The 21806-nt window shown below is 42.2% G+C and overlaps 2 protein-coding genes across 2 annotated transcripts in view; one reads left to right on the top strand and one right to left on the bottom strand.

The window, feature by feature from the left end:
• Positions 1-1448: 1448 nt before the first annotated feature.
• LOC127006998 (UNC93-like protein) lies at positions 1449-19884 on the bottom strand. Its single transcript, XM_050877472.1, has 9 exons — positions 19777-19884; positions 8018-8113; positions 6904-7072; positions 6379-6622; positions 5703-5826; positions 5015-5234; positions 4585-4747; positions 3959-4226; positions 1449-2466 (listed from the first exon to the last, which is right to left on the bottom strand). Exons 2-9 carry the CDS (start codon positions 8100-8102, stop codon positions 2180-2182), a joined length of 1560 nt encoding a protein of 519 aa, XP_050733429.1. The 5' UTR covers positions 8103-8113; positions 19777-19884; the 3' UTR covers positions 1449-2179.
• Positions 8146-21806, top strand: part of LOC127007013 (uncharacterized) — a 21605-nt gene continuing 7944 nt past the window's right edge. The window contains exon 1 of the mRNA XM_050877498.1: positions 8146-8164. The gene's annotated coding sequence lies outside the window, so the exon portion shown is untranslated. The remainder of the gene's footprint in view (positions 8165-21806) is intronic.

The raw sequence follows: 21806 nt of genomic DNA, 5'->3' as shown, positions 1-21806 counted from the left end.
TAGTTCTATAGTTTTTTTTTCATAATATACGAAAAATATTACCTTTCCAAAATTTTCTATAGGTCATTATTTTCTGGAATTCTTAGTTTTTATTAAAATCACTCAATAAAATAAAGGAGTAGATGCATTTTTTTTTTCTATGTATATACGTACTTTGGAGGAAAACGCGGTTGAAGTTTTCTTTCTATTTCTGTGTCTTCGCAACAAAGTTGTTACAATGCCTCAGACCTATTATTGTATGATTGTTTCGGTTTCATTAATCAAATATCAATACATGCATATAATAGTCTGGCACTTTGGTCCCCTTTTTGAAAGGTATTAATCGCTCGAGGGCCATGGTACCATGACGCGTTCCCTTCGTTGTCGCCAGGTTTGATCAGAAATTTCCCGGTGCACAATCCTTGCTGTTAGTAGCATCTTTCCTCTTCTTTTCCTTGGGTTTACTTGGTGTTATCCTTCGTTTCTTTCAGAATTTCAAAACTATTATATATTCAATGCTCTCAAACATATTTGCTAGCAAGCGACACTTTTCGTATCCAGAGGTTTCGTATCGTAGAGGTAGACTGGGACCCTTCATGGATCAACTCGCAACAAATGAGACGAAACACGTCTCAGTTAAACTTTTACACACACACAAAAAAAAAAAAAAAATGGTCCGTTTCAAAACTAAATTTACAACTGGCAGCAGACATTTTAATAGACAGCTGTGACATGTAATCTGGAAGATCTCAAAACACATTAAGCAGTCCTCCGGCCACAGTGATGTCACTGTACTAGAAAATCACAAAAACGGTATTGCCCTAACGTGCGTGGGTTGACAACGAGGTATCTATGAGGACTTACACGTCGTTGATACACCGAATCTTTAGGCCTCGGATGATAAAGTAAACAGGATAAAAATAGAGGAAAAATTATAATAATCCAGAAACGCAAAGCTTTATAACAACTCCCCCAAAATGTGTGCGTGTTGGTCGTATGTGTGTGTGTGTGTGTGTGTGTGTTTACTTTATCATCTGAGGCCTAAAGATTCGGTGTATCAACCACGTGGAAGTCCTCATAGATACCTCGTTAGGACGATGCCGTTTTTGTGATTTTCTAGTACAGTGACATCACTGTGGCCGGAGGACTGCTTAATGTGTTTTGAGATCTTCCAGATTACATGTCACAGCTGTCTATTAAAATTTGTGCTGCCAGTTGTAAATTTAGTTTTGAAACGGACCATTTTTTGGTGTGTGTAAAAGTTTAATTGAGACGTGTTTCGTCTCATTTGTTGTGAGTTGATCCTTGAAGGGTCCCAGCCGACCTCTAGACCATGAGCCTGTCATCTAGGTAAACATGTCTGCTTCATTTTTTGATATTCATGATTAGTGGCTGGATTTGTGAGCGAGAGATACTGAATGGGTATAGGCTGCCTGAGCCCTGCATAGGATACTCGTAAAACAACAATGGTACGTTCAACATTTTACATATATTTTCATTACTGCTCAAAATCACAGTGGAGTATAATACACATAAAGCATTACATTTGTCATAATAACTGGTACAGTCGTCGGTTGCACATCACACACAGTCTCATTATTTTAACTCGTCACTTTTCTTCACTCGATTATTTGAGTGTCAGTGTTGAAGTCAAAAAGAGTACAGTAATCCATCCATGGCTTTACAAGTGTACAACTCAGGGCGGTGTTTCATGACTGGTCATGAAAGACAAAGCAGCGCAGCAACACCCAGCCGCCGGGGCGTGTGGCGCCGTGTCATGGCCAGGACCTAGTGTTTTATACATAACAGTCAACAACGCACTATTAGTGATTTAATATTGTCTTGAAAGAAAAGGGCTGTAAACATTCACGACCCTTATACATATGAAATTGGAATATGAAAGATTTTTATAATATAAAAGGGGTTTGACTCATTAAAACCAATTTAACTAAAGTGCGGTTTCATCGAAAAAAAAAAAAAAAACGCTAAATTGTAGCGTCCCTGGAATAGCTATAATTAAGTACATTTTTATTCTTTCAGATTGACACAGTATTCGTGACATTTGAGTTTCACAACTAAAGCCACAATCACTGTATTTTGTGAGATCTTTTATCGTTTAGACGAAGTAAGTAACTAAGAGGCCACAGCCCGTTTGGAATGTCAAGTATAGTTGTTTCGTCCCCAGCAGGGTTGCTTAGAGTCACTGGCTCTTTGTGTCGAATACTCGTAGTTTCTCTTTGACCAGAACGTCGATGGTCACCACCTTGCCGTTCTCGTCCTTCCTTAGTCCTCCTCGGCGCTCCAACGCCTCGATGGTGTAGTAGCCGATGATGCCGAAGATCAGCGATACCAAGACGTTGGTCAGCTTGACGCTTATACACGTGGTGGAGCTGCCCACGTAGGTGAAGATGTAGCCCAGAGACTCCCACAGGCGGTAGTTGCTGAAGGCGGCCTCAGATTCCCCGGGGAAGATCACGCCGTAGAACGCTGTGCAGAAGAAAGCCTATAAGTTTTTAATATATTCGCCAAGAGGTGATGCCGTGCTATAGCTAAATTAGTCTGGTTCGTAATCGGCCTAGGCAGTCGTCACGTAGCCACCCACCTGTAACTTTATTCTGTAACTTTATGGGGAGGCGGTGGCCGAGTGGTTAGCCTGCTGGCGTGGGAAGCCCGTGGACCTAGGTTCGTCCCACCAAATCACGCTGATTTTTCAAGACATCACCGAGTGGCGGAAGATTACCCAGATGCTGCCCAGATCTTCAGTCAACCCTAACTTCAGTGACTTTTTTTCAAGTGGAGCCCCGGGGCCGGCATGAGACAAGCAAAGAGTCATATATCACGGCAGCCATTTAAAATAAAATACGCCTGCGCCACTGACGGGCTGGGGCTGTCCAAAAGGCCAATCAAGAGAGCCTACCGGCGCTAAAGGCTGCACCAAAAAAAAAAAAAAAAATCTTTCCTTTCAGATTGGTCGCTAAATGGGTACCTGCGTGGCAAAACCTGGGGAGGGTAAATTGTGTTAACCGGAATGTCATATTGGCCCTGCGTCCTGAAGCAATGGGTTCTTATCCACCACAGGCTCAAGAGCTTAGGTAACGAAGCTGTGCACCAAGGTAAAGAGCAGCTATATCACATGCCTCTAGCTTTTTCTTACTTTATCAACCCTGTAATTTGCTGCGAACACATGTGAAGCCTGCCGTAGCTACGTAGCGGAATTTACTTGTAAATGACGTCTGAGAGATAGCAGCTAGATAGTAACCTTTGTCTTAAAAGAAAATCTCTTAATTACTGCTTCTCCGAGGAATGTAACGTAAGCAGAGTGATAGTCCTCTCCCTGGCGGCCGCTAAATGTCGTATGACGTGAAGGATTAAGATACTGCCTCCCTTGTAAACAGTGCCCAGAAGGTCACGTATCCGTGATAAAGTTTCAGATCACCAAACTTCCCTAAAAGCCTCACGGGTACGTAATTACTTCATAAATGAATTAAATAAATGCATTGGGAAATAATTTTACATTTTTAGATAAATGAATACCATGCTGGATCCCCTAATTACGGAATAACACCACATCTTTGTGATAACTATAATAACTCAGCGTCAGAAGCGTTCACCTTTCCACCTTTCTATTGAACCAGGTTTACCGAAATATATCATAACTTTGCCCTACTTCTCTGCTCGTTTTTTATATGTCTGTTCAAAGATACGTTACCGCATCAGTGACAGAACTTTGTAATTTTTTTCTCCACGATGCTGTAAATATTAAATCTAATTTATAGATAAATAAGATCAACACTTATTGCTATTACTATTTTTTTTCTCAACAACAACAACAACAACAACTGTATCCCCTAAACTAAGTGGTGTCCGGCAGAAGATCAAACACTCGCTCATTCACTGCTTTGCAAGTCACAACTTCACGACTTCACCTTGCAAGGGAAGGCTTCGGCAAGAGGCCCAACGCTAATTACGATCGACCTACCGTTGATCTGCGTCTGCCACACGGCGTCCGACACCCCCCACAGACCCGCCATCACGAAGAACAGCGCCACATCGTCGGGGTGCGGCATCCAGTACCGCAGGGTGATGATGATGCCCAGGTTGATGAGCGCCCCCATGGTGAAGATGGGCACGCGACCCACCATCTTCACCAGCGGACTGAAGGTGATGGAGCAGATGGCGTCACACACCCCGTAGCAGATCATCACGTACCCCACCATGTGCACGCCCAGCCCGCACGATACGTACGCCTGTAACAGCGACAACAATTAATTTTGATTAACAGTGAGGGAGTATTCCTCCTGGCGTCTCTAGAGATGGATAATTTTGTCCTGCCTTTTTGGAAATTATTCATTACCAAGTAACTAATTTATTTTGCAGCATTATAAGAAGAGGAGCACAGCAGTTAAAATTGATCATAAAGGCGCCAACACCAAAAGCTAATGACACACAGTCACTATTGAACGTCACTTACAAAGATATAACGCAAAGAATCCCTGTGACTCTGAACAGAGGGTCAAGCAGAAGTCATATACAGCCCTCAGCTCGAGCTAGTATATCGGCGCTCATGTATATTATTTCTTTGTGTACTGAATCTCGTATACTCACGGCAGTAAAGTCTGCACCTAGGAAGGCTTGTTCCACGCCGGACCACATAGTGAGGGGGATGACCAAGAGCTGGTATGGGTGACGCATGTGGTTGAATGTTGCGACAAGCAGCTCTTTACCGCTCTTGCCCGTAGATGAGCCCGTTCTCTCATTCTCCCCGAACCTGCAAGCACAGGCGAAGTTCATTACTTTGTACTTGTGAACTTTACATTTTTTTTTTTCATTTCTGAGTAACTTCTACCAGGTGTGTGTGTGTGTGTGTGTGTGTGTGTGTGTGTGTACGATCATGCGCGCGCGCACACACACACACACACACACACACACACACACACAGCTAGTATCATCTCCCATTGTCGGATTCATAAAAAGATGAAATCCTGAGCCTATGATTAATTTTACGATAACAAACTACCATTTGATAATCGATCACCTGGTGAGAGGGTCGACCAGCACAGCGATGATGATGGACGAGACGATGGAGCAGACGAGGTAGATGGTGGCCATGACGTAAATCTTTGACATGGACGGCTTGGCGAGGTTGGTGATGTTGGCGGAGTTAGACGAGCTTGTTTCGGGGCAGAAGTTCACCCCGCAAGACATGAGTGCAGCCCCGTCCACCTCCTCCTCCTCCACCAGCCCTTGGGACAGCACTGTGGGAGGGAGGGGAGGAATGAAGGGTGCTGTTTGCGCGCCTAAATGTATATAAATGTGTGTGTGTGTGTGTGTGTGTGTGTGTGTGTGTGTGTGTTGTGAGAGATTAATAACTAATAAAAAATCCTTCCTTACGCCCATTTCCCACTTCTCCATAAAGGGACGTAATGGAAAAGTTGCCATTTTATTTTAAATACTTGGTTTGCTTTATCTTTTAGACCCTTCATTGCTATTGCTGTCTAGTTTGTTATTTACTGTTATGAAATAAGTATGTGGACGTACCTGTCTCTGTCTCATTTATTATCAAACTATAGTAAGTGATGGAAGTATATACATATTGGCTCTCCATTGGTTTTCTTTTACTTGCAGTGGAAATTCAGTGTGAAAAGTATACCAGTGACTCGCCTTGCCATAGCTGTCTAACTACTTATTGAAATGTAGTATATTAATGAAGTATATTAGCTCACCTGCCGAAGAGATGAGGTTACCCCACACCTGCGTCGACTGGAAGAAGAGGAAGAAGATGCCGAAGAAGCGCACGATCACTACCTCGGAGTTCTCTCCCACGATCTCGGCGTACTTACTGCCCACCTGCGCCAAGACTCCGTTTAAAAATCACCTGAATATATTGTCTGCCAGACCGTCGCCTGAAGTGACTGAAATCGATCTTGGCCATTTATTTACAAGTATATTTACTATTTTCTTTGAGTAAAGAAAATTGGAATCACACACATTCATTCAAGCACACACACACACACACACACACACACACACACACACACACACACACACACACACACACACACACACACACACACACACACACACACACACATATAACCCCCACAACCCCCACACACAATCCCCCGCTCAAACACAACCCCCCACACACAACACCCCCACACATCCCCCACACGCGACACCCCCACACAAAAAACCCTACACACAACCCCCTCACACAACACCCCCACACACAACACCCCCACACACAACACACACACACACAACACCCCCACACACAACTCCCCCACCCCCCCCTCTCACACACAACCTCACACACACACACACACACACACACACACACACACACACACACACACACACACACACACACACACACACACGCATACACCGCTCAACCACCTGCGTAAGATAGGTACACTTGGCGGACCACATGGGCGCCGCGCCGAGACCCAGGATGATGGAGGTGGGCACGAGGGTCCACACTTGAGGGTAAAACTGGGCGGCGATGTAGGTGGAGTAGCACAGCATGGAGAAGCACAGCGTCCACTTGGCCTTGAACTTCTTGATCATCCACGTGGGCACGAAGGCGCATGAGACCACCAAGGCGGTGTACAGGGTGGAGAGCGCATATGTGCCTTTCACTCTGTTGGGTGTGGAAGGGGTGCTTAGGTCTGAATGCATAAAGGTCTCTCTATTTATAATCTCTCCGTCTCTCTCTCATCAAAATAAAATAAAATAACAAAAAAGCATAGCTGACTCAATATCGACATTCATAAACACTTTTTCAGAATAATAAATTAATCTGTAGCCTGTTTTTTTTATTTTTTATGACCCAATTGCTTTTCCAGTGGCATGGTTTTAAAGCTGAGGGTCTGCCTGATGTCAGCTCGGTCCGCTCTTGTTTATATTTTAACTCTGCCTTACTTGTTGATCGAAGACTGCAGGTTGGCCATGGAGTTGAAGGAGGTGAAGAGGAACATGAAGGCGATGGATATGATGATCACGTTCTTTAGGATGCGGAACTTTTCGAGCTTTTCATCTTTGGTCAGTTCTTTCTTGGAGACAACTACCGCAAGTTCCGCCTTGGCTATGTCTGTAGGTGGGGGGGGAATTGTTTTATGATAAACCATTAAATTACTAAATTACAAAACCTGCTAAAGTGCGATTCAGTGTAGGTGGATAGTAGGCATTGCATGTATACGGAATCATATACAGATGCACGTGGATGGAGTGGTTGGTGAGTGGATATGCTGCTATTATACTTTTGTAGTATAGTGTGATCGATAATATCCCAGTGGCTGAGCTATAGTTGAAAAATAATGAAAATTACGTATCTAATGTTGAAATTGATGACTAATTGCATAATTTCAAAGTCAGTTATTAACACGTTACGTTAGAAAAGTCAGTGTCTAAATTTTGCGTATATACAAGACTACTAAAATTCTTGAATAAAGTTATTCGTTGCTAATGTCCACAATAAATTCAGGATTGTGTATTAAATTTCATATTGTATATGTTTTACTAACACACAATAGACATGCAGTGTAGGTTAAGGCTATTAGGACATAGTTATTATCGTCTCGTGCCTGATGAGGTTGCCAGCAGTCGTGTTTCAACTCTTCTCAAGAAATCTTAACAAACTTTGTCTTTTATTATGACATGAAATTTTCCAGGCATAGTACGGCTACACCTCACGGATCCCCTTTGCATGCCGTCTAGTTCTCCTCACTCCTTTGCCGGTCAAAAGCCTCATTGTGCCAGGTAAGATAGGTCAACTTGGGGGAGAGAGTTAGTAAGGGTCATAGAGGAACAAACTGCCACTTTGCTACCATTGAGACAATAACATTAATCCTATGGACGGAGCTCATTGTCTCTGAAGAACCGTATGCTATGCTAAATAACAAAAGAATGCAAATCGAAAACCTCACCAGCGGGGAGGCACTTACTAACATACTAACCATACTAGTATTTAATTCATGATTTTCCTTCCCCAGGTGCACCACGAGGAGAGGGGAGGCCATAGTGGTGGTGATCTTACCTTTGCATGAAGGGTCGTCCCCAACAAATGCAGGGTTACTCTGTCCCTTGATGGTGGTGGTGGTGGTGGTGGTAGAGTCCGTCATCCTGCTGGTGTCTGTGGGAAAGAGGATAAGTATGTTACCTGATGGGAAGACTGATGACCCAGGTGAGTGCTAAGAAGACGGATAGATACATATAGATAGATAGATAGATAGATAGATAGAGAAAAAAAGAACTGACAGACCAACATCCGTAGATAAAACCCTGCACTGACAGAATTATGAGCATTCTTTGCATTTAAAAATCAAGGTCACTCAGCCCTTATCAAATAATCAATATTGTATCGATACCAAGACTCCTCGGTTACACCTGTTCATTAATCATTATCTCCGGGTATAGAGTTTCTTCATCTTTTAATGCAGTAATTATTGCACGTGTGTAGTACAAATATGTCAGGCATTTTTGACGAAGGGTACCAAGAAAATTGTGTGCATCAAATATATTCAACATAAAGAATAATTTCCCCACAAAAAATAAGTCTAGTAAAGTTAAATATTGTGAATTTACAATACAAATTAAAAAAAAATAATAGGGCTACTTGGAGTACATAATATTCAAATGTATTACATAAATTTGCGCAACACCTTATTAGCAACTTTAAAAAATACGGATATTACATATAAATCCATATGAAAGTTCCCTCAACACGCAGATAAAAAAAAAGCAAGTTCAATGGAAACGTTTATTGTTTGTGTGTATTGTCAACACGTGCTCGGCCTGGGTGCTGGGCAAAATCTAGGGGCAGCGTCACTAGGCACCAGGCCACAAGTATCAAGGTCGGTGAAAGTTGAATGTAACTACGAGTCTGAAATGCATGTCGATGTACTACAATTATATCTTAAAAACTCAGTTAGAATGATGACACTTACTTTCCTTAGCTGCATATCATGTTTTCCTGTCACTATCCTTGTGTGGTAAAATCGTTACAAATGGATTGATATTTCATCTGGTATTGAATCTCTTATTGCATCATTAAAGACAAGCACGCAAGATCTAGGAGGACATAGAAAATATATTTTCCTCCTTAATTTTCGTTCAGTTGGAGCCGCAACTCGCGCGCTGACACATTGGGGCTGTGCTAACGAGAGACGGATTATTAGTCCTGCCTCACGAACCTTGTTGCTTCTTGGTGCTACACTTGCCTTGTCACTCTGTTACTGAAAGTTGATAGATGACATACAGGTAATGTCTTTTCACTTATTGATGATTGAGAATCGAGCGTGGCACAAGTTGCTCCCTTATGTTTTGGTGCCACCACTTGGCTATCGCCACCGACAAATATTATCGATGCATCGTTATAATCATGTAAAAAAATTCACATTGAAGTGAGTTCAATCTCCGCCCGGTGCCACCAAGCTGAGATTTTTCAGCCGCCGCCGAGTGGCTTAAAACTACCCACATGCTGTCCAGAAGACCACCTATCAACCCGGACTCTAGATTCTAGGATTAAAGATGAGCTTCGGGAGGGCAGCATGACCAATGCAAGATGATGCCACTATAAACACTCGCCTGCGCCAGAACGGGCTGGGCCGACCATCAGGACCCACCGGGAAGAAGCCTTGGACCGACTGTTAGGATCAACCGGAAAGAAGCCTACCGGCGCAATAGGCCACAACGTAAAAAAAAATAAAAAATAAAACCATTATATGGATGTATGGAAAATAATCAAGTTATCTCATATACTGGAAATTGGTGGAACACGTTTTTGTCCCTGAGGGAATATAAAAAGTGGAACGAACTCTTGCGTTCAAACTTTCATCTGCCTGTTCTCCTTGCTGCGTTTTCATATATAGTTCAACGTCATGTGTGTAATCACTTCTCCTTATATGCAACTTTATACATAATTATTATCTCAGTTAGTCGAAAGTATATTGCATCATGTATGTCTAGGAGAAGGAATATGAACGACGACAGACATTGATTTCTATGATGATAATTCGCTTGTTTAATCTTTTACCGCTTTTTTTTATAGTCCATCGCTGAGTTTCCTCTTTTTGCGAGAAGTGAAAATTATAATAATGTGGGTTGCCGCACCTCACTTGGTCACGTGGGTCGGTCTTGTGCTTCTCAGGGGATAAGAGTGTTGTTTGGGGCTTTATCTACAGCTTCTCCTCGCTGCACCCATGGTCTCACTTTTTTCTCAGGTGCAATCTCATAAGGAGGAAAAGAAAAGAACCAACGCTGTTTTAATCTTTGTTGTTATCTCATGTTATCGTATATGTAGCGATCATCATAAACACCATCCTTATCGTAATATTTTTTTATATCAAACACACACACACACACACACACACACACACACACACACACACACACACACACACACACACACACACACACACACACACACACACACACACACACACACACACACACACACATGGCCTGGTAGTAAATAATGCAGGCGGCCCTTCAGTGTCGTCTGCTCACTGTTATCATCACTTAACTGTAATGATTCACTTGCCCGCTTCCCCTTTGACACGAACCTACACAGAGAAATGGATTAACGATGCATAGGTTATGACTTTACTTTCTTCTGTTGTATTTCCTCCTTCCTATGACCTAAACTATTTCGACAGGGGATCGTCATATCAGGATCGTTAAAAGGAGCGTGTGAGAAAGACTGAGACCGGGGGCGTGAAGTAATGATAGAAAATATGAGTGTTTCTACAGACAGACTATAAGGAGAATATACGAATCCTTGACCCATCCCACTCTGATTGACGTTACCTCCATTCACGTCACTTGACCTGAGGAAAAAAAGGCGTATAATGTGTGCGAATACTCATTTACCCTCGATATATTTCTTTCTCTGGTAGGGATTTTTTGTTTTATTTTTGTTTAGCTTTTCTTTGGCCCACACCGTACAAAAATATAAATCACACCACCACCCTCGACGCCGCTGCTCTCTTCTACCCTCCCTCCTCCCTCCTCCTCGCGCCCCACCCATCGTTTACCAGGTCACGTCTTCTGTGTATCCCCTATCAGTCATATCAGTCACATTTCCGGGATCTACTGATGGCTTATAAACTGATACCGCAGCAACGCACTCCGACTTTATCCTCCGTGACATCAGGTTTCCGTGATCGTCATTCAAAAAGTGCAGCAAACAAGGAAGTAGGCCAGATAAGAAGAGGACAGATTTTGAGCTTAGTTTTGCTGGTAACTTTGATACGTGCTGCGTAGGATCTTTATTTCCTTGTTATTTATGGGCTTGTTTTTATTATTTTTTCTTCGCATACACGAGTAGAATGGAAAGCATCAAGGAATAGGGTTCTCAGCATACCTGTATAGAATAATGAGATTGATTACCTATTGCCGTTATAAAGTTCCTTGAGCACTTGTGAAATTCATTAGGCACTTACTCCTCAGTCATGGTCTTGGTCTGTGATGCGTCTCGATGAAGTGTTATATAGAATGTCCCCAAAACAACCTTGCAAACACGAGAACTGATAGGGCAGGTTAAGTGAGTCAAGTGAATGTTTATCTTTCTCGACCCTTTCTCTACTGTCATCACTCATCCTCACTATGTATATGAGTATTCGCACACATTATACGTCTTTGTTTCCTCAGGTAAGGTGACGTGAATGGAAGTAACGTCAATCAAAGTGGGTTGGGTCAAGGATTCGTATATTCTCCCTATAGTGTGCCTGTAGAAACACTCATATTTTCTATCATTATCTCACGCCCCCGGTCTCAGTCTTTATCACACGCTCCTTTTATTGATCCTGACCTACTACAAACGAACTCAGTGTCCTCGATTTTACACGTTAATGTTCCTTATGGAAAAAAGGAAGACAGGTAAGGGCAGGGACTGTATGAGGCGGAGTGACTACAATGGAGCTCCTTTTTAAGTTTCTGATGCCTCTTCTTGGCTCTCCCTCTCAGGTGCACGCTAACAAGACGGCCCCGTTAATTGCAAAGGTGTGGGTGAGGGTGTAGGAAAAGAAATGTACAGCGTAGTGTTTGTTAAGCGGAATTTTTTAAAGGGATTGGGAACGAAGGAGACCCCATGGCTAGGTTAAGAAGGGGAGAAGAAGGTTACCTTTGAAAGAGAGCGAGTAAAGAATAATGCAAGGCAGTGGGGGAGGTTGGCAGGTATGGACGAGCAAAAACAATGGAAAGGAAAGGAAGAAGAAGGGAAGGAAGGACTTGATAGACTAATACGGCATGATAGTGAAAAAAAGTGTGTGTGTGTGTGTGTGTGTGTGTGTGTGTGTGTGTGTGTGTGTGTGTGTGTGTGTGCACGTGCTTGTGTTGTTAGATAAGCGTTCACGGATATCTGATAGGATTTTTTTTTATTCAGAAATTCACTCTCTTAGTCTTTTATCATCGTCCCACTTACAAGACTCTTCTCTCTCTCTCTCTCTCTCACACACACACACACACACACACACACACACTTATATTTTTCTTCTTAGTTTCTGTATTTGAAGATTTAATAAATTTCTCATTAGACGGTTGATTAGATTGTATGTGTTACTCAATTTTCTCCGTGACTCCTAAGCTGAGCAAGAATTTCCCCATAAAGATAAGAATGGATTCGTGGATATTTATCTAATCTGTGACAGGAATTGTACGTATAGGCTATGTGGAGAGAGAGAGAGAGAGAGAGAGAGAGAGAGAGAGAGAGAGAGAGAGAGAGAGAGAGAGAGAGAGAGAGAGAGAGAGAGAGAGAGAGAGAAAGCAATGGCACACACACACACACACACACACACACACACACACACACACACACACACACAAGAAAAGAAACTGAGGCGAGCGCTTTCTTTCTCCCACATCCACTACCGCTTTCTTTCTCGGTAATCAACTTATGATCAACTTTCTTCTTACTTTGGTATTCAACTCCGACCTTACCTTGCACGGACCTACAGTGATTTTTTTTTTTTTACGTCGTTGCCTGTTGTGGGGCCTGATGGTGGTGGGGCCTGATGGTGTTCTGGCGCAGGCGAGTGTTTATAGTGGCGCCATCTTGCATTGTGATTGCTAAGATGACTCGCTTCTCTCAACACGGCTTCTTTACTCTCCCTCTAACTCATCTTCCGTCAGTAGATTTTCCGTGTTCAGTGCTTCGTTTCATTTTTTTCTTTCTTTTTACAGCAGAGGGGACAGTGCAAGGGCGTAAAAAAAAAGAAAAAAAAAGGCCACTACTTACTGCTCCTATGAATGGGGATGAGTTACATCGAAATCATAATATTTTTTTCTTTTGTTTAGGTCGAAATCTCACTCATTTTTTTTTCTTCCACTATCTCATCATATTTGCACGATGCTGGCACACGATGAACATACAGCCTATAAAATAATAACGAGAAATTATGGTAGACGCTAATTTTATTGAAGACGGGCTAACGAGAAGGAGTTAAACCTGAAGTCTCCTCTCGCGTGGACGTTCAGTGGCGATGTGACGTTGTCCCTCTATTAATCAGGTACATTTTCTTATCGGGGAGTGAGTAGGACTTCATAATAATGTGGACTAAAGTGTGTGTATGTGTGTGTGTGTGTGTGTGTGTATGAGAGAGAGAGAGAGAGAGAGAGAGAGAGAGAGAGAGAGAGAGAGAGAGAGAGAGAGATTTACATAGATAGAAAATCCAGACTTGGTGGTCTGTCCTTAAACCTAAGTGATTTTACATTAATCAGAAGACTCCAAAACGTTGCATTTCTACTCTAGTTGATATTAAGTTGAAGGAAGTGACGGTCGAGCTTATTTTTGAAGGAGTCAATCGTGTTACACTGGACCACTGATGATGGGAGCTTATTCCATTCTCACGTTGGTGAAGAAAATTTGGTGCAGTCACATCTGAGTTTTACGCCATTGTTCCTCGTGCGCAAAGTGTCATCGATCATAAACAATGTTGATCTGTCTACATTCGTGAAACCATTAAGTATTTTAAAACATTCGATCAGTTTTCCTCGGAGGCGACGTTTCTCAAGAGAGAACATGTTGCCTTTCTTCGTAGGATGTGTTGCTCAAGGAAGGGATAAGTTTCGTTGCCCGACGCTGACCACCTTCTAATTGAGCTAGATCCTTTGCATGGTGGGGAGCACAAAACTGTACCGCATATTCCAAGTGGGGTCTGACTAAACTGTTGTAGAGGGAGTATTACATCTTTATTCTTAAATAAAAGTTTCTTTTAATGAAGCCCAACATTCTGTTCGTTTATTTGCTGCATCGATGCATTGCTGTGAGAATTTGAGGTTTGACGCGATTTTGACCCCAAGTCCTTGACGCATTGAACGCTTTTGAGTTTAACGCCGCGCATTTCGTAATCAAACTTTTTCCTCGTTCGAAGGACCTGGCACTTGTCTACGTTAAAGGCATCTCCATCTATCCGACCAAGCTGAATTTTGTGCAAATCCTCTTGGAGGCTTTGCCTGTCTTCGTCAGTGAGAACCGAGTAACAAATCTTTGTGTCGTCTGCAAATTTACTAATGCGGTTATTGAGTCAAACATCCACGTCATTGATGTAAATAATGAAGAGCACCCCTGAGGGACGCCACTAGTGACAGGCGCCCACTCTGAGTTAAATCCGTCAATCACTACTCTTTGTTGTCTGTTGCTCAACCAATTCGCGATCCATTGGCTTACCTGACCGTCAATACCCATTTGCTTTAATTTGTAAAGTAATTTATGATGCGGGACTTTATCAAACGCTTTCTGGAAATCAAGATAGACCACGTCCAGTGATTTGGTTACGTCATAAACAGTGAAGAGGTCGTTATAAAAGGTTAATAGATTTGATAGGCAGGATCTTTTGTTTCGGAAGCCATGTTGAGTCCCCAATTAATGAGTGGCTTTCAAGGTAACTCACAATTTTGTCTCTAATTATGCCCTCAAGTAGCATACCTACAACCGAAGTTAGACTAATGGGCCTGTAATTACCTGGTACTTTTGTCTCCTTTCTTAAAAATCGGTGTCACGTTAGCCTTTTTCCAATCTGAAGGGACAATGCCTTGTCGCAAGGACATATTGAATACGGTTGTGAGGGTTTCTTTCAGCAGAGTTGGATATACTTTATCAGGTCCAGGACTTTTATTTGTTTTAAGTGATTTGAGGGCTTTAAGGACTTCATCGGGTTTTATTTCAAAGTTAGACAATGCATGCTCAGGATTTACATTAGTACTGGTGTTGGTGGTGATGGTGGGAGGACTGTTATTATTAAACACCGAGGAAAAGTAATTATTTAATAGGTTTGCAACGTGTTGGCTGTCAGTCACTAGTGCACCGTCGCTGTTGTTAAAGGTCCAATTCACTTCTGATCGCCTTTCTGTTGTTTATGTAACTGAAGAAGGATTTCGGATTATTTTACAGTTGGCTGCAATATTTTCTTCATATCTACGCTTTGCCTGATGCACTAATCTTTTTACTCGTCGCCTTGCATCATTGTAAAGTCTAATGTTTTCTGCTTTGGTCTTTCTTTAACCTGTAAGACAATTTTCTCTCCTTGACTGAGTGTTTAATTTCGCTATTAAACCAAGGTGGACTTTATTAGTGTTAATTGGGGACAAATGTGTCCTGCTGAGTGAGTAAGTGATTTTAAAGTTTAGGCGTCCTCTGCATTCTGCAGAGAGTGTGTGTGTGTGAGAGAGAGAGAGAGAGAGAGAGAGAGAGTATTGGTTAGCTACAATAGTGATATATAGGCTATACAGCTACCATCAACCCCTACTGACCTCTCCCCTCCGTCAAGGCCAACCACAGCGGGCCGCCACAGTTCAAGAGCAGTCTCCCCTTAAAACTAACGGTCACCACGTTACTTCAGATCACTTCGTTCGTTTCTTCATTTATCGATTATTCATTCATACTTTGTAACTGTGTATACCTACCAATAAGATAAGATGAGGATAAGACATTTAAAGGGTTATGATGGACGTGCTAGAAGCGGCGGGTTAGGTAGGGGCCGTAGACGAGAGGGAAAGTGTAAACAACTATCCTGCCCTTGACACACCTGGCGCGTAAGATTCCCTTTCACCTCTCCTTCGCCTTCGCTGGGGAATCCCCCACAATGTTTTCCTAGAGGACTCCGTTACAAAGATAACCGGTTTCTGGTTTCTGCTGGCAATATATTTTTTAGTGGTTTTTCCTGGTAAGTGGTCTTTGTAAATACAAATTCATCATGGACATGCATTTAATAAAAAAAATTTCCTTCCATGGAGACTCAGCTGAGCAGAAATTTTATCGGCTCATCTAACTCCCTCGGCAAGGACTATCGGTGTGTCGCAGGACGCCTTTCATGGGAGTGGCTGTGTGTCCTTAAGTTAAGCTCAGTGCGTGTTTGTGTCTTCCTTGCGGACGGACCACCGAAAGCACTACGGACATTTCAAGCGACTTTGTTCAATCTTCAGCCATTATGGGAAACCATATTCTACTACATACTAAATTTGTGATCACTGGGAGAACGTTTGCAAGTTCAATATTACTGACGGTGGGAATTTTGTTTTTTGACACTTGAAGGCTCCCACAAACGTTATAAATTTGTAATCTGCCTTTGGGGGAGGGTGCCTGTTAATTGCATGACCATTTGTGGAGGAAAATAAACCTGCATACCGATAATCTTCCCAAGCGGCCTCCGGGGGTTGACTTTCACATTCACCTCTGCAACTCTGGACCCATCTCTCTCGCATCCCTCAACCCCTCCCACTCCTTCCCTCTGTTATCCCCTCTCTCTGACCCCTTCCTTCCCCTCTCTCCTATTCCCTTCCATCCCTCCTTCACCTTCACCTTTTCATCTCATTGATTTACCTCTCTCGCCTCCCTCAACCCTTCCCTCCCTTTCTCGCTGACACCCCCCTTTCCTTTTTTCTCCTTTCCCTTTCCTTCCCCTCTCTTCTATTCCCTTCCATCTCTCCTTCACCTTCACCTTTGCATCTCCTTGATTCACCTCTCTAGCCTCTCTCGCTCCCTCCCTTCCCTTCTTTCTGACATCCCCTTCTCTCTTCTCTCCTATCCCTTTCCTTCCCCTCCCTTCTATTCCCTTCCAATCCTCCTTCATCTTCACTTCTGTAGCTCTTCGATTCATCTCTCTCACATCCCTCATTCCCTCCCTTCCCTCACCTCTTATTCTCTTCCCTTTCCTCTTCTATCTTAATTTGTTTCCTCCTCTCTTTTTCCTCTTCTCTTTCTATCCCTTAGTTAATCTCCTCTCTCCAATAAATCATTCTTCTCTCCCGTTTCCTTTCTCTTTCCCCCCCCCTCCCAGCCTCCCTCTTTCCCTCTCTTTTCTCTCTCTCTTCCCCGTCTCTAACTTTCAAATCCTTGTGGTAACTTTTCCCTTCGTTGTCTCACTTTCGTACCGCATTTTCTTGTTATGCTCTTCACCGTCTGGCTTTCTCCTTCCTGCATACTACGTTCTTTGTTTTTACTTTTACAGTGTTTGACATCTTATGATAATATTTACACTTTGCTTTCCCTCCTATCTACTGTGTGCCTTTTCCTTCTTCAGCACCCATCTCCCTCTCCCTCTGTATAGTTTCCCCTTTTCCAGCCACTCATGGTAGCATTCATCCTCATAATACCTCTTCACACCTCTCTTTTCCACAACACATTCCAGGTTAATGATAGTATTGTTAGGATGGAAGTAAAAGTGAAAGTCCACGCTCCCAGGCTCAGGCGTCAGAGGCTGGGATGCTTTATTATTAAATGTTCTGTCTTCCTTCTTTTTTTTTTTTTTTTTGTCAGTAACTACTTTCATCTCTCTCTCTCTCTCATGTAAAGACGAATACTGACGCAACTTCTTGGCCGTACGGTTCTTCAGTTGCTCGTATCTCAACTATGACAAAATATGAAAAATCTGGCGATACGTGGTAATTCTACACCTTTACTGTATCTTCTTCTTTTGAAAGGGATCGCTCGCTTTTCTCCGTGATTTTTTATATGAAAATAGTTCTTTACAACAACCCAATACATATAGCCTGTGCAAACTGCAGAGGGTGTGACTTGTATATTCAATGCTTGGACCGCTCTCCAACCTGAAGCAAAGAAAACGACACGATATGGGTGAGGGAAAAAAGAAACTGTGCGAGCGGATGTCACGTTGTCTTCCTTCTAGACACACCCAGCAACAACGAATACTAACCCCTTATAGTGGTCACATAATTCTCTCTCTCTCTTTCTCTCTCTCTCTCTCTCTCTCTCACACACACACACACACACACACACACACACACACCGTGATAATTATTGGCTATTGAAAAAAAAATGCATATCGCAAAAACAATACATGATGTTACCTGGGACTACTAAACACTAATGGAGATCGATCAACACAATTTATATACAGTAGCGAAACACGAGTCCTATTCTGGGTAATGTTAGTAAAAACGCACATACCCCATTGCCGTCATCATTTACAAACTCAAATTATGTGCTGTTTGCCTCGACATGACTCCACTGCGTTTACTGTTCTGTGTTTTGATCTCACGACACGCGCGTCTCAGGTCGGTTATGCAGGCACTCGTCCTTGTGCCGGCTGAATCTATTAAGGATACTCTGGCGACCTCCTTGGATGGGATGGCTGCGGCGGAAGCTTTCACTGTTTATACCCCATTTTTGTAAACACACACACACACACACACACACACACACACACACACACACACACACACACACACACACACACACACACACACACACACACACACACACACACACACACACACACACACACACACACACACTATATTATACCAAGTCATGATAAGCCGGCTGTGTGTGGGTTTCTCTCAGACCTGAACATTTACTTTTTTTACTTCAACACTTTAATTCAAGTAACATTTTCTTTTGGCCACAGTATTCACCTAATGGGGTCAGCTCACGCGCGCGTGCACCGACACACACACAAAAAAACGCATCGGTCAATATATCTGAACTTTACATCGTAGGTAAGAAGGAGTCGCTAGCAAGGATCTCGATAAGTGAATTTGTTGGAGCGGTCCCGTTGGCTGCAAGCTTTGTGTGTGTTACCCCTGAAGGCTGTCCCATACAACACTGCTTGGCCTCTCTTCCATATTACCGCTTAGTTCACAGCCGCTCTTCAGACATCCCGCCTCAGTCGTGGTCGGGCGAAGCTTCACGTGTGTTTGTCAGCGGTGGGGTAGAGGGCCATGTGGGTGGGCGACACAGGAGCGGTGTTGAATCATGTGGCAATTAGTGTGTTCAGCTATCGATCTATTTGTCTGTCTACCTATCTATATGCTAGTTAGCTATGTCAGTCCATATATGTATCACTATATGTAAATGTTTAGTCATATACAGATAGAAAAAAAAGGAGATATGTCTGAACCCACTGCTGCTCCGGTTAATAAGTCATTATCCGAGAATTGGAAATGTAAGGCATCATATAACAATTTTCTCAGCTTAGTTATATGATTATTGATTTTTTTTTTTTTTTTGCATATTTTTAATGACGAACACACTTTTCCCTCGTCAAAAAGTACAAGGTCTAATATATATATATATATATATATATATATATATATATATATATATATATATATATATATATATATATATATATATATATATATATATATATATATATATATATATATATATATATATATATATATATATATATATATATATATATATATATATATATATATATTCGTGCAGTATGTGATAAGACACAACTATAGTCACAAAATCATGTGTTTTTGTTGTTGTTGTTGTGCTGTCGGCCTCCAACAGGTAATTGACTGAGGGATGAAGGGAGGTCTTACTTTGTGCGCCAAGGCGTCAGGGTTACAAGGGAGGGGGTGCAGGAGGCTCCGTCCAGCGCCACCTGTCAACACAAAGCCCAGGCCTTTACTGGCCACCCCGTTTGGCTCCATTCTCCAACACCTGCAGACCTGCACCTCACGTTGCCACTGTCACCTCGCTCTTGGGAATTTAAGGAGATAATTCTTGCACTGTTGCTGCATTTTGCAACAACTATAGAAGGCATATTTTGGAGAGAACATTTAACGAACCAAACTCAGGGCATGAAAGTGTTAACCGTAGAAGGACTCGAAGGGGAAACTTTTGACAACTCATAAGTGGCATCCGCGCCGTTCCCTTGCACTAGGTCAGGTTGCAACGCAGCGGTGGGGGACCAGGTCAGTGCAAGGGTCCCAGGCGAGGTTAAATTCGTTCGTCAGGCCCACACACAGAAAGTGTTGGCTCCTGGTGTGTTTTGCTCACACCCTATCTTTCTCTACACTTACTTTGTCTCCTTCCAACATCTTGTTTTTCCTGCTCACTCATCTTGCCGTTAGTTGTCATGCGTCTTCAATCTTGTTTCGCCTTGTCTTTCATGGCTGCAATATGTCTTTCCTTGACACTCAACTTATCCTTCCTTGCTAAAAAAAAAAAAAATTCTTCACATACTTTTTCCTTCTCGTCACAAGTTGTCATTCTTCACTTCCACCAATGTCAATATCCGATGCACCTTGTTTTCCTTGTCGCCGGTAACTCCAATCCTATGCGGAGTAGGTTACGGGGGCGCCTGCGAAGCTTGTGCCTTGTGCAAGTCGATTGATCTTGCCATGAGTTACGTGGGAAGGTGGCCTGCATGAAGGTTTGCTAGAAGTGGTCACCGGGGGAAGGCGTCGTCGGGTGGGTAAGGGAACGCGATCCCCGACGATGGCCGCGATGACGAATTGAAACGCCAGTCTTGCAAAATTACAAAACATCAAAAGGAATGGATGATGGCACAGAAAAGCAATACTGGTCAGGACCTGGATATAAGACAGAAAAGTAAAACTTGACCCAAAAATTTAGGCAATAAACGGAAAATTCTTCAGAAAAGGAAAACTAGAAATTAAAGTTATTAAAAAAATAGACAAGTAACGGAACTTTAACAGTAACAAATATTTGTTAGGTAAGAAGAAATACAAGGAATAGAATATAAAAGAAGAATGTTAGAGGAAAGGAATGTTAGGCAAGAGGAAAATGGGGTAGGGCCTGAAAAATTGGAGAGGAGTGAAAAAAAAATTAGAGCGAAACATTAACCAGGAAGGGAATATTAGACATACGGAAAGTGACAGACCGAAAAAATGGAAAGAAATAAAAAAATATAGGAACGGGAAAAAAAGGAAAATATAAAGGAAAGGAGAATCACAGAAACAGAACATTCGACAGGATCAACATGAAAGAAACGGAAAATTATATGAGGAAAGGGAAAAAATCTAAAAAAAGGAGAAAATAAGATAGATGACGGAAAATAAAACTAGAAAAAGAAGAACTGGATATAGATACTAAGCAACGGAAGGTTAGGCATAAACGAAAATTATAATGAACAAAATTAACTGGAAAGGAAAACTGTTTAGGTACAAAACTACAAAGAGGAACGAAAGAAAAGTACACACAATAAAAAAAAAACGTCAGAAACAGAAATTCAAACAGGAAACGGACGGAAAATTATATGGGCATCGAAAATGAATACTGTGGGTGAAAGTAAATTTAACAGAAAATAAAACATAGATAATCAACGAAAATAGAAAATTGAATGGTAATGGAAAACTTATATGAGAACATCTACATGCATGGGTAACGAAATATGAGACAGGAATGAAAAAATACAAGGAACAGAAACTAGAAAAATAGCGAGATACTGGATGGAAAATCAGACGAGCAGAAAATTAGCCAAGGAATGAAAAGATACAGGAAGGGAAAATTTGACGAGTTAAAAGGAAAGTTAGACAAGAAAGGAAAAATGAACGATTATTGGAAAATTTAACAAGAAAGGAAAATGACAGTGATGGGAAATTAG

The sequence above is a fragment of the Eriocheir sinensis genome, chromosome 3 (genome assembly GCF_024679095.1).
Source record: "Eriocheir sinensis breed Jianghai 21 chromosome 3, ASM2467909v1, whole genome shotgun sequence".
Classification (NCBI taxonomy): Eukaryota; Metazoa; Arthropoda; class Malacostraca; order Decapoda; family Varunidae; genus Eriocheir; species Eriocheir sinensis.
The sequence above is the reverse complement of the archived record's forward strand: the minus strand, read 5'-3'. Positions and strand labels throughout refer to the sequence as shown.